Consider the following 27,981-nt stretch of genomic DNA (forward strand, 5'->3'; position numbering starts at 1 on the left):
CTGGGCTTAACAGTCAATAATTCTAAACATGTGAAAGTTTCTTAAGAAAAAAAAAATGAGACCCTCTAAGGTGTATATACATATTCTGGTCTTCGTGTGGTTTTACCTTTCACTAACTAAAATAATTTTTTTTAGAGGGGGAGGGAGAGGGAGGGTGTGGGGGCAATCAAAATGTACATGTGCAGAATGAGTCTGCATTCATTAAAGACTGGATTCAGTTGCATGTTCTGTTGTATGCATGCATTTACCACGTCGTCAAGGGGAGAGAATTTCTTAATACATTTCTTGTTTCTGCTGACTGTTGGTTGTGTCCGCAGCTAATAGCGGGTGGGATTTCCTGTCTGCAGAAAGTAACTTTTGCTTGAGCCTTCGCTTGATCTTGGTTTTGGGAATCAGAAGGACACTTAGGCAGTGACACTTGGTCAGCCAAAGGCTACATCATTGTCTTGTGTTCTGTGCTGATCCTTTAGTGATCTGGGATGTAGATCTACAGTGATAAACATGGTTGTGGAAATTAGTCCATAAGTAGATTTCAAAAGAGAAAGGTCATATAGTACTCTACAGGGTAGAGCCTTCAGCAGCAGGTCCCAAAGTCTCTGGGACGTGAAACTCGTGTGTAAAGGACAGCAGGATGCGCATAAGGCAGGTGTTCCTTACTGCAGCCTTGTGGTCTACACTCCCACTGTAACAGCAAAATGTCCGGTAGCCAAGCAGCACCCAAGATGCTTTTCTTCCTCTTTTTGTCCTCTGCTTGATGCCTGTCGTGCTTCCTTACGGATCATATCTGTGTTATTCCCCCAACACATACACAGTTCATGTATGTCCCACCACCCAGTATGCTTCCTGTGGTGTGTGTCAGGGCCACTCAGAACTTCATAGTGACTGAATTTCCTCCCAGCTGCTCCCAAAGGCAGAGCAGCAACAGAAGCACAGTAAGGAATAAGCATCCCCGTGCAGCCTCCTGCACCAGAGTGTTGTTGCACAGCATGACTCTGGAATGAGCCTGGATGCTGACAATCAAGTCACTTGGTAGACATGATTTCCAAAATGAGGGCCAGGAAGCCTTCAGTCACATAGCCAGTTATGGGCTAAAGTGATGTTGAAGCATTGGAAACGATGCAGACCAAGGGAAGCCAGTGGGGAATGGGAGGTAAAATAGAAGACAGAATATGAACCAATGCAGCAGCTCATGGAGAAACACTGACATCTGCAGTTGCAGCAAGGTATGTTCTCACTGTGTGCATGATCTATCTGTTGTACGTGCGGGGACCTTTCACAGGCTTATATATATATTCACTGTGGTTCAAATAGCATTGTCCTTTAATTTCTCTTTCCACTCTGATTGCCAGCTACCAGTGCTGTGGGAAATGGCCAAGCCTCATTTTAAGAGACGGGACTTAATTTTCCAGAAAGTGCCCAAGAACCGTCCAGTCACCATGTGTGACATGCTGAAGGGAATATCTGTTGTCTGCCAGGAGATGCTTCATCCTCTAAAAGCATGAATTCAGTGGTACACCACAGTGGAGACAGAGAAGGTTGTCCACAGCAGAGAGCCGTTGGTCTCAGCATCAGGCATGAAACAAGCTGGCCGAAATCCTCCACTTTGTCCTGGCATTCCCAGTAAGCGTGCTCTGTCAGACAAGGTGTTAGCCTTAGAGAATAAAAGTAGGATTCCCCTCAGGCTGGGCTCTGGTACGAATTAAACACATCATCTGAGCCAGGAGCACTTTTGCTTGCCATAAGGCAGATAAAAAGGAGGTGGAGTCCTCAGTGCCCTGAAGCTCAGCTTTCCACGTGCTGGCCAGACTCTGCCCCCGGCAGAGGAGCTGCTTTACCAGGTGTGCTGGGATCCAGCCAGGTTACTTGACTCACCCTGACAGAAATGCCATCGTCTCTTCCTCTTTACAGGTCTGCAGTTTGTTTTTTAGCAGGAAGAGAAGCGTATCTTAAAAGGAGTGCTAACCTGGAGCCGGACGGTCAGCTGTTAGCGCGTGCAGGGATTTCTCAGGGAGGAGAGCAAAATGGTGAGTGGGAGCCGTGCTGTCTCTCTCGGTTGATGGATGAACTCAGGGGAGCGGTCAGGGCAAGAGAAGTGAGGCCATTGGAACACTCAGGTGTTTGGTGGAATGCTCCCTGGGAGCATTCAGCCCTCCTGTTCTCTGTCCCAACCAAGTCAGTCGAGCTGGCCCTTCTGCTCTCTCTGCGTTTCCCTGTAGTGCAACCAATGCTTTCTGACACCTGACTGGGTTTTAGTGTCTATCCCAGCTTTTCTGTCCTGGAGGTGTCACCTGGTGTTGGGCAGTTGGGGCAAAGTGGAAGCATGGTTGTGTTGTTTTCTTTTTTAAGCTAAACTGCAGTATAAAGCTTTCTCTTGCCCAGGATGTGCCCTCGGCAGACAGTAGCTCCTGTAGTTAATGCTGCAGGGAAATCTACCCAACTCACGTCAGGTCACTGACACTCAGAGCCCTGTAAACATCATGCTAGAGTAATCTGGGCAATCGGCAAACAAAAGCAGGGGCACTGCAGTCATTTGTCTGCAACCACTATGTTGAATTATGCTCACTTTAAGTTTTGAAATGTCAGAGCAGGCAGATCAGGATTTTCAGCTGGGACAACTAGAAGTATTGATACATTGGAAGTCAATAGTAATTTACACGCAAAGATCCTTTCTCTCACAATGGGTAGTGTACAAATTTCCGTAATTTATTTTTTTTGCAACTGACTTGAGACAATTGCTTTAAGCTCTTGTACACTTGAGAGAAACGGGCTAGTTCTGTGTCTTGCTCCAGTGCAGAACCAGGCTTTTCCTTTAAATAAGGGCTTACTTTATACTTTCTGTCCTCAAGTGTTAAGGGATTAAGTCTTTACCCCTGGTCTGAAACTATGATTAAATAAGCTAGGAAAAGCATTTCTACTCAAATCAAGGGCTTCCAGTCAGGTTATTGCAAGGAACAAATAGACCTGTTGCTAGCTGGCAACTTGATTTTGTTAACAGTCAACTGCACACACAGATCTAGTTTCACAAATACCTTGAGCACAGAGAGGTGAACAGAGGTAAACAACACATTTTATGTGGCTCCTTCTCTTCAGACTTTCATTTAACCTGCATATGCACAGTCCTGGAAATAATCACGAAGTCCATTAAGTGTACGGTCTTTAACCGAGAAGAAGGAAATAAAATAAATGTACAGCTTCAGAGAAGATAAATATCCAAGCTCAAACATTAACAGGTCAGCTGTTCAGAAAGGCATGTGTCAGTGAGGAAGCTCAAAGAATGCACAATAGGAAGTTCAGGTGAGAACATCTCTGTTGTATTTCATTCCCAGCTGGCAGCCTGGGTGCAGCGGTACCTGGGCCTCTGGGGAGTTAGAAAGAAATCAATCCTTCTCATTTGGTGACCAGTTGTTAACTGTGTCTGCTCAGAGGCATTTCCCAACATCTGCAGTCCCTACGACAAGCTGTTGAAAGGTTATGCTTCCAGTTCAATGTCCACGGCCTGCCTGTAAAGGCCACGGTTCTGAACATGCCTCCAGCTGCAGTCTGTAGTGGGAGGATCAGTTCTGGACCTTTCAATGAGCATTATGATCCTTCACGCCCGGTGATGTGTCGTGCTCCTAGACCACAGGCCTTAGACTGGGCTGAGACTGAAGAGCCAAATCTCTCTCAGCTTGCTTGCGTTCGAGCCTTCCTTCTCCATAAACTGCAATCCAGACTTTTATTGGCACGCTTTGACCTCCCTGATCTGAAATAACCATGCCCAACTCAGGGCATGGCAGCAGAACTTCCTGCAGGCAGAAAAAGGGCAGCTTTCTGCCAGCTCCCTCCCTACTGGCTTTTGGTGGATGCAAAGTGAAGCTCCCTTTCAGTCTTCTCCTGTCACCTTCCACATCAGTTCCAGGGGAGATCTCTGCAGATTTGCTCTTTCGCTCCTTTTTATTTAATTCCCGTGTGTTTCTGGTGCTGACCAGGGTTCAGTAATAACATTGAACCTACCTGTCTTAACAGAGTTGCTTCCTGTGGATTAAAGAAGAGGAGGGAAAGGCTTCTGCACTGCTTGCCCTCATTGCCAGTCTCAAAGCTAAGCTTCCCTTCCCAGCACTGTCAGTAGCACCCGTCCCTACAGGCGGCCTCAGCTGCCCACAGAGCTCACCATCTAATGGACGCAGTACTGCTTCCAACAGTACAGCTACACCAGCAAGAGAGATTGAGAGCAGCTTTTAACTTTCTCCAAGCCTCTTTCTGCATTCCTCCTAGAACGGTAGTGTCTGTATCCCAGCTGCCCCAGGCAGCAAAACATCACCAAACAGCTGTTGTTCTGCCTGTGGAAACAATTTAGTCAGGAAGGAGTTAATGTCTTTTTTCATCTGTCTGTTGAATCAACAAGAGCAGGAACTGCAGCTGGTCTGGGGCTCAGAGGCTGCAGGTGGAGGTGCTTGCTGTCTTACCAGCTGCCACTTTCCTGTAGCTCCCCAGCCACTGTGGGGACAAAGAGCCTTGTCCTCCCTCACTGGGAGCTAGCTGCCAGGGTGAGCTCCTTGCACGATAATCCCCGACTACTCAGAGGAGGCTCTGCATGGCGTAAGCAATTCCAGTAAACCGGTTCAAGTTTATTTATTTGTATTGCTTTCTTAAGTAGTACGACATGCTCTTTGTTTTCTCTGGAATAACTATCACAACTTAATATTCAGATCACATCGGTATATTCTCATGCCGTCACCTCCAGTCACTTCAGAAATATCCCTGCCCACTCCCACAGATGGTCAGGGCACCTGATACTCAATTCCGTTTTTTATTTTCTATTTGTATTTTTGTTATTTCTCTGCAGACAACAACATTTTCCAAAGCCTTTTACAACACAACAGTAAGTACACTGCATAGGATGAAGATCTATTGCCTACTCAGCACTGTGGTACATATAGGAGCTGGGGAAGTTCTGGAAGAGAAGTTTAATACACAATAAATGTTTGTTCATTGTCTTTTGTATTATAAAACAAGGAGTTCTGTTTGAGGAACGGGAGTTGTGAAAACTCCCTGCTGAAGTAAGGAGCTGTATAATGCTTGGCTAGACACTATGAAAATTCTTTTGCTTAATGTAACAAAAAGAGAACCCCCTCCCCTTCTCTTCTTCTGCATCTCAGTTGCCTCTTTTGTTCAAAGACCCTGCTGCAAAGCTCATGTAACCATCTCCTGATAAGTTGCTAAACTAGTGTATCAACATCCTGCCTTCCTGTCTCACGCTGGGCCAACATGACCAAATAAAAAAAGAAGTTGAACCACAACGTGGAGGAAGACTACGGCCTTCATCTTCACGACCACCAGAGGGACAGAGATGACCCCCTAGCAACAGTGCGCGCAGTCACAGAATATACAAGGATGTGCTGCGTAATCCCGGAATTACCAAGATATAAAAAGGGACCCTGGCGGGGGTGAGGTGCGCGCCGTTGGCGGAGCCGAGACTCCCCGGCCGCCCAGCACTGTTTTGCTTGCTGTTGCTTACTCAATAAATTCCTTTCTATTATTAATGCAATGCTCTCTGAAAATTAATTAAGGGGGCAACTTATAACAGAAGGAGGTGCTGTTACGGGTGGGCAGCTGCTGGGGATCTTCTCTGACATACTGTCCTAACGCCACTGACATTATATTGTAGCAATAAGGGCAGGTGAGATGCTTACAGAACCCCCAGTCCTGCATTTGTGCCTGTTTTCTCGTTTATTTAGAAATGGGCAAATCCAGTAAGTTTGCAGTATTTTACTGCATGAGCTGTCAGCTGCAGGCGGTGGGTCAGTCTGGGCAAGGGAATAACAAGCGATGCGCTTGCCACCATCACTGTGTGATAGGCTTTTTTGTCGTGGGGCCTCAGCTGCCTTAGGAGCTGGGTGGGACATTTTTCAATGGCTAGAAAAATCCAGAGGGTTTTGTTTTGGGTTACACGCAGTTTTCAGGGCCCTGCACTACACGCATTGCTTCTGTGAACCCAGGCAGAGTGTGCAGCACCCTCCACTGACTGATGCTCGAGGGAAGGCCAAGCAGGCAGATGATGTGGCAGGGACAGAGAGCAGCCTGTTGCAAAAGCACATCATTTCTTGGGGCTTCCTGCTATCCTTTTTGCTGCTTCCCCTTCAGAGTCCAGCTTTCTCCGGCATATATTTGTGCTTATTTCCTGCGTACGCTTTTTTTTTTTCCAGCCCTAAGCCCCTTTCTGAGGAAGAACATGTATTCCTTCCAGGCAGAGCCATTGCTGGAAGGACCAAAGTCTGGGTTCTTGCTTATGACTGGCTCTCACAGGCCACAGCCTCAGGGTGCAGCCGAGTTCTCCGTGTGTAACCTACCATGGGCTGTTATTGAAGTCTTGCAACTGCTTGCTTAGCCTCTGTCCATGTTAGCTTTATATGAAATATATTTTCGCAATGTTCTTTAACCATCTTATTTCTAGACTTCTGCAACTACAATAGGAAACACAGCTGTCCAAGCAGATTGTTATGGGGTAAGACTTTGCTTTGTTATTTAATGAGATTGTTTTCATGGAGCATTTTCCCTCTAAAATCAAATCTTTGCTACCTTTGTCCATTCCCATGTGTGGTGCAGCTGGGCTAGATGCCGCTGTTGTGGCCCAGGGCTGCAGTTTTGTCTCTCACATTGGCTATCCTTGTTGCATGCTAGCCCCACACTCTGCTACTGAGCACAGCATTAAAGGATCACCATGCATGCATTTGACCTGATTCTCTTTCTTTGTGAGTTAGTACCAGCCCTGGGTGATTGGAGTAGCTGCAGGGATACCCAGCTTCCTGGCCTTGGTCCTTGCAGTCATCTTGGCAGTGGTCTGTGTTCTCCAGTGGTCAAACTTCAGCTGGAAGCAGGTAAATACCTTCCATCTCCTGGATGCCTTGCCACTTCTGAGCCTAGTCCTCTACATCAGAGTTCTGGTTCAGTACCTTCTGCAGCTCTTAGGATGTTCAAGACTGAACCCCTAGGCACCCCTACCCACAAACCGTCACTGCTCTGCTTAGGAGTTACAGGATCATAAAGGTAAAAGAGAAATTCGTGTGAAAATATGGGAGAGTTACTGCCAAGTGGTCCGTTAACTAGCAGGAAGTAACCAAAGAATCTATCATCATTGTTCTTCAGTGGATTTCTCTTGTTATTTGCTAGAGGAACTCATTCGTTCAGGAATCCTCTGACTACAAAATAGTGTTATTTAGTTCCCCAAACACTGCCGCATCGTTTCATACTATGTGGTCAACTTTTTCCTCTGTTCCAGCCCATGGGGTGGGTTTAAATGCCCACCTCCCCATTGGTGGGGTAGAGCGAGGGGGTTGTGTAGTACCCTGCCTTGTTCCTCTGGGGTGAAAAAGCATTCATGTGTCCACGGAAGAGGAAAATCAGGAAGCATTGTGGCAGCCAAACACTGATGGTTCTATGGCCCTTTCCTCCCCCTACCACTTTTCTAGGTGTTTTAACCAGCTCTAGGGCTTGCATGGCTCATTGTTTTCTTACTTCAGAACGAAACCTGTACCAGTACCGAGGGAGGTGATTTCCATGTTGTTGTTGTTGGTTGAAGTTTTTTTGATTTGTTTTGTTTTCTCTGTGTGTAATTGTGCTAGTGAGTGTTTTCCCCTATATTAAAGGGGACCAGGTGGGTTTAGGATGATGTAGTGAAGGCGATTCTTGGGCATCAAGGGTTCACTGCTACAAGGTAATTCCCATGGGCTCACATCAAGTGGCCCGTGTAATTGTCCCAGATGAAAAATCATTTTGACGTCCAGCTTAGATTGTTAGATATTATTCCATGTGGTTATTTCGGCCCCGAGTATGTTCTGAGTTCTGAGCACTTTGGTAACAGGACGTTTTTTCCCTGCTCTGTACTTCTTGAACTGTTGTTGGTGAATTGTAGATAGGTGGTGTTTGTCACTCTTTCTGCTCACCTCTTCAGAGAAGTGGCTGTCCTGAGATACAGGAAGAACACGAATATGAACGATCTCCTCCCAGACCTCCAGATGTAAGTCATCTGTTAACTGATTCTTACTGTAGCACACAGGCTTCCGAGTGAGTTACTAAACAAAGGACTGGCTTTAAGGGTAGCCCTAGACAAATAATAGAGACTTCATGGAAAGCTCTCTCCCCATGCTTGCCTGTGGCTCCTACACTACTGCTGTTTCTAGCTGTATGTCTGTCTGGTGCAATCTCAGATGAGGGGCCAGCAATAGAGTGCCATTGTTTTTAGAGTACACAGGTATTCCAGCTGCATCCTGCATGGGCAAAAATGGAGGGAGGAATGAACCTGAAATATGAGCAAATACATTTTCTTCAAAATACTGCCAAACATTTCCAAAGGAAGGCAGGAATTCTCATGCACTGTATTCTCTCTAGCCTGAGTATTTTGTTACAGCCATTGCAGAAATAATATTTTGCTTCTAGGACTTTTATCTGACCATGATGGAGGAGACGACAAACGTCTATGTAAATGGAGATCAACAAAAACACTTCAGACCAGACATCCAAGCACAGGCAAAGCCCCCAAGGATGAATAAGCCCAGAAGAGAGCCACCTGTGGTGGAATACGTTTATGAAAATCATCCTCCCTTTCACTGAGAGAAAAGCACCAAATTGTGGCTGGAACCAGAAATAACAGACACAATCCTTTTCCTGGACACTAGGGGCTACACAGCTGCATTTCATGAACAAGAGTTTTCTCTTTGTGCATACAGGAAATTCTAGAGAACAGGACAAAGAGACTGCATGGCGAAAGAACCCGTTTGGAATTATGCCTCTGAGATATGGAAGCAAAATGAGATTCCCCTCATTTTGGAAGTAACAAAGTGCTGTGGGAGAGGTGGTCTTGCTGTTCTCCTGAATTTAGTTTATTTTAATAAAGAACATCTAAATCCTTGTAGTGACAGTAGAGTGGACAAGTAGAGTGTTTGCTGGAATCCCCACATTCAGGTTCTTGAGCTCCTCACAACTGCTTGGGAAAACATGAATGAACCCTTGTTTTCATTTGACAGAAGGAGACTAGACTGTAAATGACGTGAAGTGATAAGCCCAAGAAAACTGGAGGGAGTGAAGTTCCAGCTGCTGACTTTAGCCCCAGGGATGGCAATTTCCCTTAGTTCTCGGCTAATCCTTACCCACAGTGGTGTCTCACTCACACTATTTTCTCTGTGCCCCTACAACAGGTATTTCAGCCAGGAGGTGAAGTAGGAATGCTTATTCTCCTATGATTTCAGTAAGAGACACCATTCAGAGAAATGGTCTCCTCTGCAGCCCCATCTTGATTCATGCGAGGATGCTGGGTGGCCACGGTGACAGGCAGGGTTGTGTTGGAAAATGCTTTGGGAAGAAAGAGGAGCTGTAGGGAAGATGCTCCCCGCCTGTGGAAAGGCTGGGCCATGGAGTACCCTAGGAATGAGAGGGGCACCCAGGCGGAGACAGAGGTCCCACCAAAGGGGCACAGCACTGAAAGTAGCCAGAGCTTCAGCCTGTGAATGGAGGAGTGCTGTCATCCAGGAGGGATGCTGCCGCTGTTCTTCTGCAGGCTGCAGCGCTGGCAGGGTTCCTTGCAGGCAGCAGCAGGAATCTGGTGGTGAAGCAGGCAGGGGTTTTCGCCCTGGGAAGGTCAGCTCTTCTGGCAGCGCCGTGGCCACAGGTGCTGTGACCTGCTCTGCAGTGGAGCAGTGGCTGCGGGGACTGCCCCAACCCAAAGAAAGCAGCAGCTCAAGGCCTCATAAATAGATTTTTCTTTATTGGGCTGTTAATGTACACGTACCATACTGTCCATCAGCAGAGCATGCTGCCCTCAGTGGGACACGTGCTGCAGGTCGTGGGCAGCCGCAGGAGCCCTGTTTGTAAGCAATTTGGCTGTTCAGTGGGACTTCTGCACTCAGTGAGCACACACAGTGTCAGTGCAAGGGGCTGCAGAGTCTCACACACACACACAACTTCCCTGTGACACAGTAGAGCAATTCTGGGAGGCTTTGAAATCATCTGCTCTGTGTATGCACCCATGTTTGAAGAGCCTGGGACTTTGGGAGCTGTCTTCCTGAAAGTTTATGTAGGTGAGCCAATACTCCTGTCATTGGATTTAGTAGAGGCGTAGAGATATAGAGGACTAGATGGGCTAGGGAACACCGCACAGAGGTTTTGTGCCCTTCAGCGGGGAAGAGCACAGAGCTGGTAAAAGGGAGGAACATTTCCTAATCCACTCAGCGTAGGGGTTATGCTGAGCTCCTCAGGCTTGAGGACAGCCTTCAAGGTGAAGTTCTGCAAGATGGTGGTCAGGAACAAGAATATCTCCATGCGTGCCAGGCCCTCTCCAGGGCATATTCGCTTCCCTGGAAGTAAAGACAACAAATAGCGCTGAGCAGGTGCTGCTGTGTGGGTTGGAGTTTGTGCTAGGCCTACGTGCTATGCAGCTTTGTTTACTAGGTGCAGCTAGTAAATAAAGCTAGTAAATAGCAGCAGGGAGGTGACTGACTGGGTGTGTGAATGAAGAACAGGAGAAGCCTGGAGAGTGGAGGGAGGAGGCATCACGTGGAGAGGTCGAGAGAGTGAGGTGACACAGCGTGGGTGAGAAAGAGGAGGGCTGGGGCTGTTGGTAGGTGAGTGGTTGCGAGTAGCCTACTTAAAGGTGCCCAGAAAGAGTGGCAGCTCCCAGTAGGAGTTCTAAAAAGCCCCCAAAAGAGAGGGCTGATGTGGGTGGGAAGGAACAGCAGAGAGTAGGTACACAGAGAGCAGCGAGCCCCAGGGAAGTAGTGGCAGGACCACACGGGGAGCAGGTGCTATGGGAAAAAGCAGGGTGGTTCCCCCAGGGGAGGACAGCAGCTCCTGGGAGAGGAAGCCTGTGTGTTACCTGCTGAGAAGGGCATGAAGAGTTCACTCTTCCTAAAGGTGCCGTTCTCGTTCAAGAAATGTCCAGGATTAAACTCATGTGGGTTTGGGAACTCCTTGCTGTTATACAGCACAGAACTGAGGACGGGGAAGATTGTGGTGCCCTGCAGTAAGACAAGAAGAGCAGAAGTGAAGGGGAGGTGACTAAGGTCACTTAACCCAACTGCCTGTCAAGTTAAGGCTGAGCTGACTAGTGCAATCCTCCCAGAGCCTTCAGCGGCCCTTTGGGGACTCTCCCTTTGGAGAGGCACATTTAGGGAGGCCCTGCTAGATGTTACAGCATAGACAGTTGTTCTGGCTGCCCCTCCTGTGTTCCCTTTCTGTTTCAGCCCATTTATCCTCTCCTTTCTCTGGTTGTTTGGGGACACCCCACCTAATTCTTCTTTCTTGGTGTTTCACTATAATGAACTTGTAGATGTACAATGTTCCTTCTTTTCTGTGAGCCCTGAAAAGCAAAAGCACACAAGATTGTAGCTCTCTTCCCTTCTGACAATTTTTTTCCTGCCTCCATCCTCTTTCTTCTTACTTTCTGAGCAGCCCCTGACTGGGGAACAGGATAAATGATCCAGAAGTGATGACAAAACAGCACTCTGCTAGAAGCTGGACTCTGCTAGTTCCCTGGGTGCTGTCTTGATTTTACAGAAAATCGTGACGCCAACAGGCCCCATGTTGCTGTTCCCCCAGTGTTTGTGGTCCCTCAGAAGATGGGAAGTAACATGAGCATCACTGCAGTGGTCCAGGCCAAACCAGGCCATGGGCTGCCCTAGCCTATCAGGCTGCCTCTGGGAGTGGCCAACAAGGATTGCCTCAGTAAGTGTGTAAGAACAGGGCAAACAGGTTCTGTTCATTCATCTGAATGTAAATAGTTTCCATCACATTTTGCCTTGGGGTCTCTACTCTCAATAATCACAGACTGACTCTGCCTCCAAGGAGATGCCAGGCTCCCCCAGATGGCAGTGAGCAGTTCCCCAGCTTTGCTGCCTTTGTGAGGAGACACTGCTCTGTTCTATTTGTGAGCTCAGCATGTTTCTACTGATAGGTCAACCCACAGAGCAAGTGAGCAGAGGTGTTGGGCAGACCTAGTTGTTCCAGTTTCAGCCCAGGGGACAGCAACAAGGAATTGCAGGTATGCTACAGCAGCCTGTGGATCTGAGGAAAACTCTATGAAGGCCCAGGTGATGACATGGTCAGGTCACAGCATTTCTAGCTTCAGGCGTGTAACCGACAGCCTGAGAGCAAGCATGCTGCCACCTTGTTGCTGGACTTGAGGGAGCTTGCCCACTAACCTTGGGAATGAAATGCTCTCTGAAGTAGATGTCTTTGGTCACAGCATGAGGGACGCTCAAGGGGATGAGGGTGATAAAGCGCTGGATTTCATGAGCCACTGCATCTGTGTAGGGCATCTGGGTCCGGTCAGCCACACAAGGTCTTCGTGATCGTCCTACGACCCGGTCAATCTCTTCTTGAACTTTCTCTGTCAAGAGAAGCACAAACCATAAGATGGGTGAATAAAGCCAAACCCACCCAAACAGCTTGTCCTAAGCTGTCCACAAACCTCATGGATTTGCTAGCAAATGATGGGAGCATTTATATTGATTTTGGTGTAGTCTGGAAAGCAACTCCACTGCAGCCTGTGCAAACAATGCCCTTATAACAAACTTGGCTAAATAGGAGTAGCAAGAGAGAAAGATGTGGACACAGCCAAATCCCTCGCTGATGAGGGGGTGCATTTGCTGTTGATGGCCAGTGAAGCTGAGGGATGTGTAATGGCCCTTGAGGGGTATGAGCATACAAGGACTTTGCCCATTTAGGTAGAATATGAGAGAAGAGAAGTTGAAAAGGCAGTAGCATTAGATCTGTGTCCAGCCCAAGGGAATGGCTAGAGGAGAAGAGATCATAGACTGGTACCTTGTATCTGTGGGTATTTGAGAAGAAGCAGAAACCCATATCTTAAGGTAGTGCTAGTCGTCTCAGTTCCACCAGTGAACAAGTCAAAGGCTGTGGTTATCAGGTTCTTCAAGTGGAAGCTGGAGTTGGGATTGTCTTTTTCCTAGAGAAAAGGCTGGGTTATTTCTCTAGTTGAACTGAGAAAAGGGCCCTTTCTTGTGTCACCGTGGGCCCTGCTTTCCACCCAGAACTGTTGCATTTCTCTGATAAGGTGCGGCAGCCATGTAGGACATTTCAATGCTATCTCTGTGCAGTAAGCAAGACCCCAGAGCAGCCTTCTTTGAAACTGCACACTGTATGTTAGGTATATAGCCGTCTGCTTGCCCTTGCTGTGCCAACTGCTTTCCATTGCAACAGCTGCAAGACCAGCCTGCAAACGCCCCTGTGTTTTGGTGCAAGCAGTTGTAGGTCTTGGTGTCCAAGCAGCTGTGGGTAATGAACATGGAGGGTGCAGACCACCAGCTGTAAGCTGCAGCACAGGCAACATCAGGGGTGTTGTCAGTGCCTTTCCACTTGCACAGACAGTTGCTTGTGTTCAGCCCTCACAAGGGGATATCCCAATATTTGTATTAGTTAGGAAAGGAAAGGGTGTTTGGGGATGAGCTGGGACTGTATGCTCTCTCCTTACCTCCTGCATTTTGCTGAGAAAGCAGTCAATGAAATCCTGAGGAGAGCTGGGATCCAGGTAGGCTTGGTGTGTCTTCACTTCCTCTGCTACAAAGGCTTTTACAGCATCAATTTCTTTGAATATTCTGTTGTGTGGGCCAGGGAAGTAATCCAGGATCTCTGGGAACATCTGGTATAGCTGGAAGGAAAGAAAGAGGAGGTCTTAGTAGGAATCCCAGAGGTGGAGAAAAAGAGTGGTTAGGACTAGGGAGAAGCTGCACTTAGTTGGCAAAACCAGCTGCATTTGCAAGGGTGTTTCTTGCTCTTGAGCAGCAGAACATTGATGGGTCCTGGTTTGAAGGTTGAAGTGAGACTTCATTGGGAGGGAAGCCTCCTGCTCCCCTGGGAGAATGTCACCACTGTGAAATAGTTGCTGAAGGTACCTGTCCCCAGCGGGAGCTGAGCATCTCAAAGATGTTGTTCATGTTGTTCATCAGAGACAGGAACTTCTTGTCTTTATAGTCATATCGTTTCCCAAAGATAACGGAGCATATGACATTGGAGACGGTGCAGCTCAGCATAAATGTTGGGTCGAAGGGCATTTCTGTGAGTTCAGAAAAGTTATAAGCCATTAAAAAAGAAATCACAAAAAAAGGCAAAACCTAAAAACCTACAGCTACTGTGGGTAACCTGACCTCTGGTGGTTAGTGGAAACTCACAGGTTAGTGGAAACTCACAGTGCCTTATTGACACAGAAGGGTTCTTCAAAAAGTACAGCACATAATCATGGAATTATTAACTGCTTTGTAACGAGGGGCAGCTGTTGCAAAGACCAAATGCATGGGAACATCAATTCACAGAATCACAAAATGGTTGACAGACGTCTGGAAATCATCTTGTCCAGCCCCTTCTAGAACCACTTGCCCAGGACCATGTCCAGACATCTTCTGAATACCTCTAAGGATGGAGACTCCACAGCTTATGCTTAAGGACGTGGGCTCCCTAAATGCAGTCTCTTTTTCTTTTCTTTTTTTTTTTTTTTAAATAAACTATATTAAAAATAGACTATACTCTCTGTTTTTCTGAGCTCTTCAAGCAAGTGCTCGGCTTCCTCTTGGATCCTCTCTTCAATGCTCCTTTTCCCCATCCCAAAGTTGCGCAGAGTGGTGAGAGTAAACCGACGGACATGTAGCCACCCCTCGTTGTTGCTGAAAATAATGCCTGCAGAGGAAGGAGAAAGAGCGAAGACCTGACTTTGGTGCGCTGGATGTAAGATAAATGGAGACTCATGATGACAGTGAATGCTAACCCTGTAAATAGCAATGACATAGCATCTCAGAGTACTGTGGTCTGGAGACAACCTCTGGAGGTCCCGTAGTCCAGCTGCCTGCTTTTCGCCTTCTCCAGCACATCCCCAACCTCCTTGCGAACAATTCATCCCTCACATCCACACAGAACTTCCTGTGCTGCAGCCTGAGGCTGCTGCTGCTTGCCTTTCCACTGTGCATCAGTGAGATAAATCGAGCCCCATTTCTTAGAAATCCTCTTTGGGTGGTGGAAGCCAGCAGTTGCAGGCTGCCCTGCCTGCCGTTCTCCAGGTGGGACCCCCCCCATGTCACTCATGTCCTTGTGCATGGCATGCCCCATGCATACCCTGCCACACTTGTCCTCAGCCCTTCCCTTAGCCTTAGGAGGAGCTCAGTCAGTGAACATACCTAATCCTTCGTTAGCCCGGTCTCCCAGTGGCATCCTTCCTCTGGCAGCAAACTCATCCCCACGATCAATCAAGGCTTCTTTTACCACGTCATGTCCACACAGCACCACCACTGGATCAGAGCCCAGGTGCACTGTGAAAACTGGCCCATACTCTTCGCTGAGCTGTCAAAATGCAAGAGAGAACACGGCCATGTAGAGAGGAGGAGTTGAAAAGTGACCACACTGCTGCATTGTTCTGCGGGCAGTGCAGCCTCACAGACCAACAGGGTTAAGATCTGGTCCTCTCATGGCAAATGTCAGTCAGCCATCAGATCCTAAGCAAGGGTGAGAGCGTGGGGGAGAGGGGACGACGACAGCTGAGATCCCCATGGCTTTTCTGCTCCTCCGGGGTTGGCAGTCATCAGGCTATAGCCACATGTTGTCCCCATGCACAGAGCACACACACTTCTCACCCCGAGAAGAAACCGAGGGGAAAAAGAGAGTCCTTACCTTCTCAAGGGTTTTGGCTAAGTCCTTTGGTTTCACCTGCAGCAGATTCCCTAGGATGGGAAGAGGAGCTGGTCCTGGAGGCATCTTCCCCTTTCCAGACCTGATTTTCCATCTTGCGAAGTTGAGCAGGCAAACAACACAAACCAGGAGAACAACAGTTGCTGCCCCCAGCAGCTCCATTTTCCAAGTGGAGGAGAGCTTGAGAGGCTCAGGAGGAATCAAGTCGGGCTGCCCAAGCCTGAGCTTATATACTGAAGTGCTCTGCTCTGTTGGGTCAACATCACGTTTTTGATCACGTGGCTGAGTTATCCAATGTTACTAGTCAATCATTTGAGACTGCCGTGTTGCAAAACCAGGACTGAACTTCTCCAAAGTTAATTGGTCATTAACAACACACCTTGTCTCAAGCAACTGCAGAGGCCAACAGAGATTAAGTTAAAAATGTGCTTGTAAGACTTGATTTGTTTCACTTAAACTTCATTGTTACAGAGATAATAGTATGAGCTGGGCATTCCACTTGAGGTGCTCCAGAAATTTGCTGTTATGAGAGCACCTTCCGCGTACCTCGGTGCCGTGTGGGTTTCCCATTCTTCAGCATTGTTTGCGTTAGTTCTCAGTGGGGACAGCCATCCCTGCTTGTTCCTGAAGGCTTCCTGGTGCTAGCAGGGGAGGTCACACTGCAGGCAGTGTGCTGAACACACGGATGTGTTGTCTTGTGAGCAAAGCAAGTGCCTCAGTTTCTCTCCCTAGGGGATGATATGGCCTCACAAGAGAGGAAGGTATAAAATATTCACCTAGCACAGGCAGAAAGGTCTCCGGCATGGTGATAGACACAATGGGCCTACTAGAAGAGAGACGTATGAAAAGGAACCTTGAGACTCTGACCTCTTCAAGCTTTTGTAAAGGAGAGAAAGAGGGAGATGAGGAGGTAGAGAAGAGAGTAATCAAGAACTTGAGAGGGCTTCTAGGGAATGGGTTCCCAGGCTGAGAAAGAGCTGAACTTGTGAGAGACTGAGTAAAGGTTAGTGCAAACTGAGAAATAGTTTGCAGTTGCAAAGACAAAAATGCCCACCCAACCTACTTCTGGAACATGGCATCATCAAAACAAGTTCTTCTTTTGTTAATGTTTGATGGGTGCACCCTCAGCAAGTCTGTGGCTGATGCCAGCTGAGTGGTGCAGTGGAAACTCTAGAGGGAAGGGATGCCATCCAGAGGGACACTGACATTGAGAGGTGGGCCCATGTAAATCTCGGGAAGTTCAACAAGGCCAAGTGCAAGGTCCTGCGCCTGGGCTGGGGCAATTACAAACACCAGAGTGGTGAACAGGATGAGAACAGCCCTTTGGAGAATGACTTGCAGGTACTGGTGTATGAAAATCTCGATGTGAGCTGGCAGTGTACACTTGCAGCACAGAAATCCAGTCATCTCCTGGGCTGTCTCAGGAAATGTGGCCAATAGGTCAAGGGAGGCAATTCTCCCTCTCTATTCCGCACTCATGACACCTCCCATGGAGTACTGTGTCCAGCCCTGGGGGCTCCAGCGCAAGGGAGACATGGACCTGTTGGAGTGGGACCAGAGGAGAGCCACAGGGATGATCAGAGGGCTGGAGCACCTCTCCTAGGAAGATTTGGGGTCATTTAACCTAAAGTAGAGAAGGTTCCAGGGACACCGTATAGTGACCTTCCAGTACTTAAAGGAGGTTCACAAGCGAGATGAAGAGAAACTCTTTACCAGGGTGTGCAGCAGTAGTACAAGAGGTAATGGTTTTAAATTAAAAGATTTAGAGTAGATCTAAGGAAGAAATTCCTCATGATGAAGGTGGTTGTATAGTGGAACAGGCTGCCCAGAAAATCTGTGACTCTTGCAAGCTGACAGATCTCATCCAACGAGGTTAGGGGATGGGTGACTTGGTGGGAATTAGCTGAGGGCCTGGGTGAACTGGATGCTTGGTCGGAGTGTGCTGGGTTTGTGGCGCAGCAGCACATTCATGTGAGTTTTGCCTTCACTCAGAGATGCTAGTGAAGGTCTCCACCCCCTGCAAAAATTTCAATAGCTTACCTATGAGTTTTGAAGTCATCCTTGCTCTCTAACATAGGTGCAATAATTTGCTTATCTTTCTCAAATATTTTTATATTTTTATCTTTACTTGTTTTTCTTTTTTAAACTCATTTCACTTCTTATAGACTGGTATCTGATTATTGCCAATAAGTTCAAGCTAGTTTGTGATCTTCTGACCTCATCTGCTGTATCAGCTTAGGCCTTGCCAGGGCAGTTCATGGAAGTTTATGTGTGTCTAAGGACATCTAGCCAGTGACAGTGGAGTTCACGGGAGTTCGCCCTGCTGCATGTGGCCTCTCTGCTGCTAGTTCATGACTCCGTCACCTTTTCTGTAAAGTTCTTCTGTTCCTGGGAGGAAGGGTTCATTTCTCAGTTCTGCCTCACAGTTTGTATATTTTAGGCAAAATATTCCCCAGCAGAAATATTTTCAAGGTTTCTCTCTCTCTCTCTCTCTCTCTTTTATTTTTATTTTTTTAATCAAGATGAAATCAGTGTATTCCAAATATCCCCACCCCCGGCAGACACACTGAGGATTTACAAGGCAGGAAAACTCAGAAAATTAGTCACGCCGACCTTTCCCCGAGGGAAGCCATGGGCATTTTCATGTCATCCAAGTGACACTATTTTCTGGGTGCTTGCTTCTACTTGCAGAAGCCATGAGTATGCAGGGCTGGTTGTTCCTCTCCATCCACGTGAAAGTGCAGGGAAGCCAAGCTCAAAGCCCCTCCCTCCATCTTCTCCAGGAACTTTGTCTTAAATCCTTTGGAGGCAGGCATTTGGGATTTTCAAATAAAGGGCTAACAGTGTCATAGCTTTGCCTCTTCTTTCTAAAATAAATCTTAAGCTTGAGGAAAATAGCATAACTGTGCAGAATCTCTTGCAGGCTTGCTGTCTGCTCCTTTTCTTCTTGGACCTTGGTTCAGAAGGTGACACTGCCAGTGCCACCCCTGCCCACTATGCAGCCAGCACTCCTCTTCCACAGGATGCTCCATGTGGATATCCCTGCTGTCTGCAGATGACTTTTGGCTTCTAGTGGCAGGGTGTCAACTGTGGTACACCTCTGTGCACAGCTGTTCTGCACAATGCTGCAGGCTGTAGCCTTGGCTCTCATCTTCCAAGAGGTTGGGTGGACAGTCTTTTATTTAGTGTGGAGGTGAGGAGATCATATCTGGGGTTTGGCATCTCAAGCTGAGGGGATGTGGCAGTGCTGTACACCCCTCCATCAACTGGCACTAGAGTCCCAAAGGTCCAAAGGCTCGCTTTTGGGGAGCCAAAACTGGGGAAGGGAACTTAACTGAAACTGTTCTCAGCACAGGTATTGCTGTGGTGAGTCTACAGCACTCCAGGTGTTTTTTCAAATAGAGTTTTCTTCAAGTACCTGTAAATATTTTTCCTATCAGCGTAAACAAACTATTGGCGAGTTAAAATTTAATGAAAACTGTCTCTTTAACTCCAAAGTACTTTATTTATTTGTTTTCATTATCCTAATTATCAGCAAGTAATCCAATCAAGTACACCATTCAGGTGTTCACAGTGGCTGTGAGACTTGGGCAAATGTTTCTTGGCACACTTCTCTGTATGACATCAGTTTCTGCAGAGATCACAGGCTTATACAGCAGTCCACATTAGAAGGGACTTTGAAAGATTATCTGGACCAGCCTTTTGTGGAAAAGGGTGCTAGCTGAGGTTGAAGCTTCCCTCCCTGTTAAAGTCCAAATGTTTTCCCCAGTGCCTCTCCACCATGGCTGCCCAGTGCCCAGGAGGTGCTGGGGAGAGCACACATAGTTCATGAGCACTGCTCAAAAGCAGGCAGCCTGTCAGGATCCATTCCCTCAATCCCAGCTGTGCAAAACTGCTGAGAAGGTCTTGTGCTTTGTGGAGCAGTACTTTTAGTCCGAGAGCAGAAGGGCTGACATGTTGCAAGGGAAAGACTGTATGTGCAAGGGTGTGAGATGCATTGCAGTTATGGGCAGGCAGTGGGTACTGGCAGGCAAAATGTTCCCTGGGATCACGGAGGTTCACCCTTATCTGTGTTTCTGGGCCATTTTAGGCTTCCCAAAGGAAACCAGTCAGCTTCTGAGGGTCAATGTCCCACAGTGTGTATGGGCCTGTCACCCAACAGCCTGCCCTGGAACAGTCCTGCAGCTATCCCCACACAAGCTGCACTGCAAACAAGGCTGAAGTCCAGAGTTGGGAGTATTCAAGGGCATCGCCTCTTTTTGCTTGTGCAAAGCTCCCTGAGCTTCCTAGTTTTCCAGAGGTTTCACGTGGAGCATTGTTCTGTGCTTACATGTCAGCACCCTGTGTCTAGCATTTGAAGCAGTGGCACCTTTAAAAGAGAAAAAGAGCATCGACACTTGGCTTTTTGCACTTGTGTGGTGTAATAAGTAATCAAAGCAGCAGTAGGGTCCATGGGGAAAAGAAGGTACATCTCCTGGATTCTTCTGGTGATGGGAAGAACTCAGGGTCAGAAAAGGAGTTTGAAGGCTCTTCCGAGGCTCCAGAGTAAATTGCATGGATGAGCCACTCTCAGCTGTGTGATATGAACACAAACACATCTCTTGACATAAGCTCAGCTCCTACCTGTTGGTTTGCTGGAAGGGATGCAAACAGCCTGTGACCAATTCAGAGCCAGGTGAGAGCAATAGAAGGTGTTAAACTGCTGGGCTGGGTCCACCTGGACACGCCAGGAATTGGTGGTCCCAGCTGGCTCCACAACTTAAAAGGCCAGAGTAGGAGCAGGTGCTTCATGGTCCTCAGCAGGAGAGCAGGATGGGTGTTGTAGGGCAGGCTAGGCCTGTGTGTGGAGCTCTGTTCTTCTGGGGGTTGCTTGGTCCCTTTGCTTTGGTTGTGGGGGCTCAGGGTAGCTTTCTTGATGAACCTGGCCTGCTGGCTTGTGGTCCAGATAGCTTGCAGCTCACCTTACCCGTGGGCTGGGGAGGGAATGTTTCCTTTGTGCTGACCGCTTGGGGTAAGTGAGGGCGATGTCAAGGGGCCTTCTGGCTGCTGCTGTCTTTACACAGTGCAGAGGTATGGCTGGAATGAGAAGAAAAGGGCTGGCTCTGATGTGAAGTGCTAACAGCTTCAGTGCTTTGTGTGTGACTTGGGAGCTGATTATAAGACCCAGCCCTCATGGGCAAGGTTTAGGTGGCCCTGGCTGCTGGGTTCCCTTGTGTCCCTCTGCTGGTTGGGACCCTGTTTCCTACAGAAAGTTGGGGTTGTTGCAGGTCCCTGTTTTTGGTGTGGCATGCTGAAGCCCCTGCTGCTGTCTGCTTTTCCTCTAGACACTGAGGGGAAGGCACATGCCCTGCACAATGACTCTGGCTGTGGGCTCTGGGTTTCAGGGGCTCCAGACGGCTCCAGGAAAGTGTCAGTCTCCTACACCAGCTGCTATGTCTTTGAATGGGTGAGTGACCCCAGGGACCCTGCTGGGGCTGTGCTTACTGCTGCTCTGGCTGCCCTGACTGGTGTGGTTCTCCCCCAGGATGGCAACTACCTCATGATTGTGGGGCTTGAAGGCACAGATGCAACCGGGCAGAGGGTTCTTCAGGAAGAGAAGCTGCTCAGGTGCCCTGTGGACCTTCCTGGTAAGACTCTGACAGCTCCTTAGGAAACCCTGCCTGTGCCTAGTGGCTGCTCCAAGTCAGCCTGGGATTGGGAAGGGGAGCTCATGGCTGCCCAGGAGACTCCCTGGGGAAGGATGTGGATGCAGGAGCCCAGCTTGCTGGGCACTTGTGCCTCAGCCAGCTCTGGGCCGTGTGTTTGACTCTCACCTGAGTCCATGAAACTTCCCTTGATTTATATGCAGAGTCATCAGGACAACTTACACCACTGTCCTCTCTGTTTTTGTCACACACACACATACCCCTACTGTTCCTGTGCTTTCTGAAAACTTATGCTACCTCTTGCAGCCCTGGATGCCCCAAGCAGCAGCGTCTGCTCTGCTGTCCGCAGCCAGGACCAGCTGCCCTGTGCCTCCTCCCCTGTCAGCCAGGGAGACTGTGAAGCACGGGGCTGTTGTTACAACCCCAGGGACAGGGTGAAGACTTGCTACTATGGCAACACAGGTAAGTGTAGGCCCCTGTTCTCCCCTCCTGGAGGAGCTGCTGGCTGGGAAGCTTCCTTTCCTTGGCAGAGCAGGGTTGGTGCATAGCAGGCCCACAGGTGGCTTAGGGTTGTGGTTTTGGCTGTCAAGGATACTGCCTCATGGAAGTGTCCAGTCACTTTGATTATTGCAACAGAGCTGGCTTTAGGGCCAGGATCAGTGTTACTGTGGGGCACAAGTCTATAGAGCTGGCTGCAGTTGCACGTTGTTGTGCTCAGTGTGTGCTCTGGGGCTTAGAGGCAGGAGGACCTGCAGGACTTGCTGCTCTTGTCTCCGCTGTGATGCGTAGGGCTGTTTGTCCCTGAACTCAAAGCTGACTGTTTTCCTCCAGTGACAGCTCACTGCACACCAGATGGCCGGTTCTCCATTGCTGTCTCTCGGGATGTGACCCTGCCACCTGTTATCCTGGACTCTGTGCGTCTGGCCAGTGGGCCAAGTGCTGGCTGCACCCCTGTAGTGAAGAACAGTGCCTTTGTTGTGTACCAGTTCCCACTTTCTGCCTGTGGCACTACTTTTCAGGTAGGAGCTGCAGCTGTCACCAGGCAGGACTGCGAGCTCCACATAGACCTGGAGAAGCCTGATGTGGCTTTGGCTATTTAGTGGGCACCCTACAGGCTTCTGGAGGCCAAACACTGTTCTGCAGCCTGGCTTTACTGCAGCCACAGTGCCTGGTCTGTTGTTGCAGGTCACTGGAGACCACGCTGTGTATGAGAATGAGTTGGTGGCATCCAGGGATGTGAAGACTGGGAGCCTTGGCTCTGTCACTAGGGACAGCACTTTCAGGTAATACTCTGGAGCTGGGACTGCTGCTATGTGCAGCCTTCCTGGAGGCGTTCTTGCTTGTTGCAAGTTCTGAGCTCACAACAGGGACACTGGTGTAGGGTAGGGACTGGCGTGTCCCTGATTCTCTAATCAGAGGAGTAAAGCTGTTGCTGATCAGTGATGCTACAGATTGCAATCTGAACTCCAGGGAACTTCTAGTAGGTAAAAGGAAGTGTTGGAGGGGAGACTGGGACTATAACTAACTTAAGGAGATCATTAGGTTTCAGCCTTGGAGAAAGGTAGATACTCAGCATCAGAGTGAACTTGCTTGACTTGGGGTGTTCCTGTTCTACCAGGCTACATGTCCGCTGTAGTTACTTGATCACTGGGAGCTTCATCCCCCTGAGTGTTCAGGTCTTCACACTGCCACCACTCCCTGCCGTGTCCCAGCCGGGTCCTCTGTCCTTGGAGCTGCGTGTTGCTTCAGGTATGAGGTCCATGCTACTTGCTCTAGCTTCTTGGGGTGGGCGGAGGCGGCGTTAGCCCAGTGGCAAGAGGTGCTCACATAACCCTGTCCTACCTGGGCAGGAGCCTTCAGGGTCACAGGTTCGAGGCCTGCCTGGGGGGCTGACATTGCTGTCCCTGTTTTCCCGCTAGACCTTCTCTTCACAAACAGAGAAGGACTGGTGGTAGATGGGTGGGTCGGAAGCTGTCTTGGGCAGAGTGACCACGAAATGGTGGAGCTCTCCCTTCTTGGTGAGGCCAGGAAGGGGACCAGTAAAACCACTATTGGACTTCTGGAGGGCTGACTTTGGCAACCAGTGTCCTGAGCAGCTCAGAGTCCCTTGGGAGGCGGTTCTGAAGGGCAGAGGAGCCCAGGAAGGCTGGGAGCTCTTCAAGAAGGAAATCTTAATGGAGCAGGAGCGGTCTGTCCCCATGTGCCCAAAGATGAGCTGGTGTGGAAGAAGACTGGCCTGGCTCAACAGAGTTGCAGCTTGAGTTTAGGAGGAAAAAGAGGGTTTATAATCTTTGGGGAAAAAAGGGCGAGCCACTGAGGAGGACTGTAAGGATGTTATGAGGCTGTGCAGGGACAAAATTAGAAAGGCCAAAGCTCATCTGGAGCTCGATGTGGCTACTGCTGTTAAAGACAACAAAAAATCTTTTTACAAATACATCAATGCAAAATGGAGGACTAAGGAGAATCTGCATCCTTTACTGGATGCGGGGGGAAACCTTCTTACAAAAGATGAGAAGGCGGAGGTGCTTAATGCCTTCTTAGCTTCAGTCTTTAGTGGCAATACCGGTTGTTCTCTGGATACCCAGTACCCTGAGCTGGCGGAAGGGGATGGGGAGCAGAATGTGGCCCTCACTATCCATGAAGAAATGGTTGGCGACCTGCTATGGCACTTAGATGTGCGCAAGCTGATGGAGCTGGATGGGATTCATCCGAAGGGCACTGAGAGAACTGGTGGAGGAGCTGGCCAAGCCGCTTTCCATCATTTATCAGCAGTCCTGGCTATCTGGGGAGGTCCCAGTTGACTGGTGGCTAGCAAATGTGATGCCCATCTACAATAAGGGCCGGAGGGCAGACCCGGGGAACTATAGGCCTGTCAGTTTGACCTCAGTGCCAGGGAAGCTCATGGAGCAGATTATCTTGAGAGTCATCACGTGGCACTTGCAGGGCAAGCAGGGGATCAGGTCCAGTCAGCATGGGTTTACGAAAGGCAGGTCCTGCTTGACAAACCAGATCTCCTTCTATGACAAAGTGATGCACTTGGTGGATGAGGGAAAGGCTGTGGATGTGGTCTACCTTGACTTCAGCAAGGCTTTTGACACAGTTTCCCACAGCATTCTCCTCAAGAAACTGGCTGGTCTTGGCTTGGACTGGCGTACGCTTTGTTGGGTTAGAAACTGGCTGGATAGCCGGGCCCAAAGAGCCATGGTGAATGGAGTCAAATCCAGTTGGAGGCCGGTCACTAGTGGTGTTCCCCAGGGCTCGGTGCTGAGGCCGGTCCTCTTTAATATCTTCATCGATGATCTGGACGAGGGCATCGAGTGCACCCTCAGTAAGTTCGCAGGTGACACCAAGCTAGGTGCGTGTGTCGATCTGCTTGAGGGTAGGAAGGCTCTGCAGGAGGATCTGGATAGGCTGGACCGATGGGCTGAGGTCAACTGCATGAAGTTCAACAAGGCTAAGTGCCGGGTCCTGCACCTGGGGTGCAATTACCCCAAGCAGAGCTACAGACTGGGAGATGAGTGGTTGGAAAGCTGCCAGGTGGAGAAGGACCTGGGAGTGATGGTTGATAGTCAGCTGAATATGAGCCAGCAGTGTGCTCAGGTGGCCAAGAAGGCCAATGGCATCCTGGCTTGTATAAGAAGCAGTGTGGCCAGCAGGGCTAGGGAAGTGATCATCCCCCCGTACTCGGCTCTGGTGAGGCCACACCTTGAGTACTGTGTTCAGTTTTGGGCCCCTCGCTACAAGAAGGACATGGAGGTGCTCGAGAGAGTCCAGAGAAGGGTGACAAAGCTGGTGAGGGGTCTGGAGAACAAGTCCTATGAGGAGCGGCTGAGGGAGCTGGGCTTGTTCAGCCTGGAGAAAGAGGAGGCTCAGGGGTGACCTTATAGCTCTTTATAAGTACCATAAAGGAAGCTGTAGCGAGGTGGGTGTTGGTCTGTTCTCCCATGTGCCTGGTGACAGGACAAGGGGGAATGGGCTAAAGTTGCACCAGGGGGGTTTTAGCTTGGATGTGAGGAAGAACTTCTTTACCAAATGGGTTGTGAGGCGTTGGAACAGGCTGCCCAGGGAAGTGGTGGAGTCACCATCCCTGGAGGTCTTTAAAAGATGTTTAGGTGTAGAGCTTAGGGATGTGGTTTAGTGGGGACTGTTAGCGTTAGGTCAGAAGTTGGACTCATTGATCTTGAGGTCTCTTCCAACCTAGAAATTCTGTGATTCTGTGTACTGCTAAATCCCTCTAAAAAACTGTTGTCCTTGGTCAGAGCAGATCTCCCATGATCCACCATGTGGGGTAGGGGGAACATTGGAAGCTGACAGCTAAAGCTCCTGGTCTGGCTTCCTTAGGCTGCATGCCTAATGCTATTCTGCCTTCTCAGCGCAGAGCATGTCTTTGTTACGGAGCAGACAGCAGCAGGTGCAGATCTGTGGAAAGGACAGTGGGGCTCCCCTTTCTGTCACTGCTACCTGCTCTTGTGCAGAACACGGATGGTTTGTGTGGGTAGATAGCCTAGACAGTGTTGCCCACTCTGATGGAGGGGAATGTAAATGCAACCACATTGTCCCCCAGATGAGGTGGTTGTTCTACCTCTGCTAAAACTCGTGAGGTGCTAAGAGTAATAAGCAAGTGAGTTGGAAAGTTTGGGTGAAACTCCAAATGCTTTGTGCAATTTTTGTTTTGTTAGGTTCTACAACACTCTGGATTTTGTATTACTCTTTGCTCTATCAAGTCCATAAAGCACTTGCTGCACTCTTTAGCATTGAAGCTGCTCCCTTGGGTTAGTTGCCCTAATGCAGAACTATGCCAGGAACAAAGCACAGAAGATTTGAACCTTGTGGATTTTGAAGATCTGGCCATATCTCATTACTCCAAAGAAACAGCACGGAAAAAAATGCGTTGTTACAAGTAGAATTTTGCATCAAAAGAGCAAACTGAGGTCAATTTCTTTAAGGTAAAAACCATTCCCTCTCTCAAGAGGGTGGACCTGAGATGTCCTGAATTTTTAAAGGAAATGAGAGAGTAAAGCTAAGTCTGTGATTTTACCTCCAATTTTCCCTGGTGAAAATGCAGTCTACTTGAAATAAGCCACCAAAGAGCTGACAGGAGTGTCTTCCTGAGGAGATTCCATTGTCCTCTAAGTAATCCTTCCTGTTAAACTTAATAAGGTTTGTCAGACTGCGTGTGGTTGAATTTACTAAGCTGACCATTACAACTGTATTGTGCATGTGAAATCAACCGATCCATAGTAAGCCCAAGGCTGTAGAGTAAAATAGGGTTCAATATTACACAGTTTAAGTGACTCGTAGGGCTGCTGCCTGGCTGTGTGTGTTTCACTGATGGTTTGTAGCAGGTAAGGTTTCTGCCTTCTCTGCAACTCCTAACATTTGCTACCTGTTCTGCAGGCTGGGATTTGAAATGTGCCACGAGTCGGGGTCTGACTCGTTTCCCAGCTAACAGCATGGCCCGCTCTGTGTCTGAATAAAACAAAGCAAACCTTGTGTTCATTTGTTGCCTCTCCAGCTGCCTGTGGGGGCTTCATCACCAAGCTCAACGGGACCATTACTAGCCCTGGATGGCCCAAGGAATATCCTACTAACAAAAACTGCATCTGGCAGGTGGTAGCTCCAGCTCAATACCGGATCTCTCTGCAGTTTGAAGTGTTTGATCTGGAAGGCAATGATGTACGTAACCAACTCCTGCATCTCAGAAGTGTGACTATTGGCTAACTTGGAACTGGGTAAATCCTTCGGGTACAAGCCAGAGGAGCCTGACTTGCTGGTGGAGCTTCTGGTTGTTTCCTGACCCTTGCTATAAGAAGCCAGTAATGCTGATTGTTCTCCTTGAAGTCTGAATCTTCTTTCTCCAGGGAGTGGAGAATTAAAGTTGTTCTGTTATAAATGGACTTCTTTCCTCAGCCAGTTTTGCAAAATAGTGGGTGTTCTCCATCCTTAATAGGTGTCCCATCCCTCCCTTCCCTCGGGCTGCCTTTGTAAGAAAATAGAAATGAATAAAGAGGTAGTTCTTCAAGGGTAAAGCAAATAACCATGAAAAGAGCCTATTCTCTGCCCTGCCAAGGACAGGATGGATTCTGAACAAAACATTCAGGTTTCACTTCCTCCACTGGAAATGGCTCTTCCTTAATTTGGGAAGCTGCTGAAGTTCATTCGATACCACTAGGCTCTTGAATAAGGTGGGAATAATAATTTTACCTAAATTAAATGGAAAGCCTACTATTCTAATAAACACAGCCTTGCTGGAAGACTAGGGCAAGAAGGGAATGGGCTAAGAACACTGACAAAAGAGAATTGAGGGAAATCAGGAGTGTGTATGTGTATATGGATATTTTCTTTCCCTGTCAGTCAAGCCCCTGTCCCCTCTCTCTGAAATGCTCTATTCTGAGTCCAATGCCTCTTCTTGGCAGGTGTGTGCTTCTTGTCCCTCCTCAATGGAAGCAAAGGGGAACCTGGTCCTAGAAATTCTCTCTGTCTCCGGTGTCATTAAGAATAGTGCTTTCTTTTTCAGCTTCAGATAGCAGCTCATACCTTAGATTATCTTCTCTATCTGTTTGCTTGTGCTCTTGAACAGAGCAGCCTGAAGACGGAGGCTCATCAGAGCCTTTACAAACTTGAAAATACAGAGATTGACCAGCAGATTTTTGCCTAGGCTAGTGAATTTGTGTGA

General features: G+C 48.5%; 4 protein-coding genes across 4 annotated transcripts in view; 2 read left to right on the plus strand and 2 right to left on the minus strand.

The window, feature by feature from the left end:
- Positions 1-4,668: 4,668 nt before the first annotated feature.
- Positions 4,669-8,589, plus strand: LOC309880129 (uncharacterized protein; the record flags this gene model as incomplete). Its single annotated transcript, XM_082764658.1, has 5 exons — positions 4,669-4,861; positions 6,434-6,484; positions 6,741-6,857; positions 7,931-7,996; positions 8,416-8,589. The coding sequence occupies exons 1-5, from the start codon at positions 4,757-4,759 to the stop codon at positions 8,587-8,589; spliced, it is 513 nt and encodes a 170-aa protein (XP_082620784.1). The 5' UTR covers positions 4,669-4,756.
- A 508-nt stretch (positions 8,590-9,097) lies between these two features.
- LOC309880174 (cytochrome P450 2C9-like) overlaps positions 9,098-27,981 on the minus strand; it is a 41,679-nt gene continuing 22,795 nt past the window's right edge. Inside the window, exon 10 of the transcript XR_014317905.1 lies at positions 9,098-10,013. The gene's annotated coding sequence lies outside the window, so the exon portion shown is untranslated. The remainder of the gene's footprint in view (positions 10,014-27,981) is intronic.
- Positions 10,011-15,858, minus strand: LOC309880173 (cytochrome P450 2C9-like). The gene is made up of 9 exons (XM_082764741.1): positions 15,643-15,858; positions 15,153-15,315; positions 14,509-14,658; positions 13,881-14,041; positions 13,460-13,636; positions 12,793-12,934; positions 12,171-12,358; positions 10,847-10,988; positions 10,011-10,328 (listed from the first exon to the last, which is right to left on the minus strand). The coding sequence occupies exons 1-9, from the start codon at positions 15,820-15,822 to the stop codon at positions 10,147-10,149; spliced, it is 1,485 nt and encodes a 494-aa protein (XP_082620867.1). The 5' UTR covers positions 15,823-15,858; the 3' UTR covers positions 10,011-10,146.
- LOC309880130 (zona pellucida sperm-binding protein 4-like) lies at positions 20,688-27,963 on the plus strand (the record flags this gene model as incomplete). The annotated part of the gene is made up of 9 exons (XM_082764659.1): positions 20,688-21,106; positions 21,185-21,287; positions 21,612-21,767; positions 22,137-22,324; positions 22,491-22,588; positions 22,924-23,054; positions 23,225-23,323; positions 26,821-26,981; positions 27,886-27,963. The coding sequence occupies exons 1-9, from the start codon at positions 20,948-20,950 to the stop codon at positions 27,961-27,963; spliced, it is 1,173 nt and encodes a 390-aa protein (XP_082620785.1). The 5' UTR covers positions 20,688-20,947.

The sequence above is a fragment of the Aythya marila genome (assembly GCF_965140915.1).
Source record: "Aythya marila genome assembly, chromosome: 7".
Classification (NCBI taxonomy): domain Eukaryota; kingdom Metazoa; phylum Chordata; class Aves; order Anseriformes; family Anatidae; genus Aythya; species Aythya marila.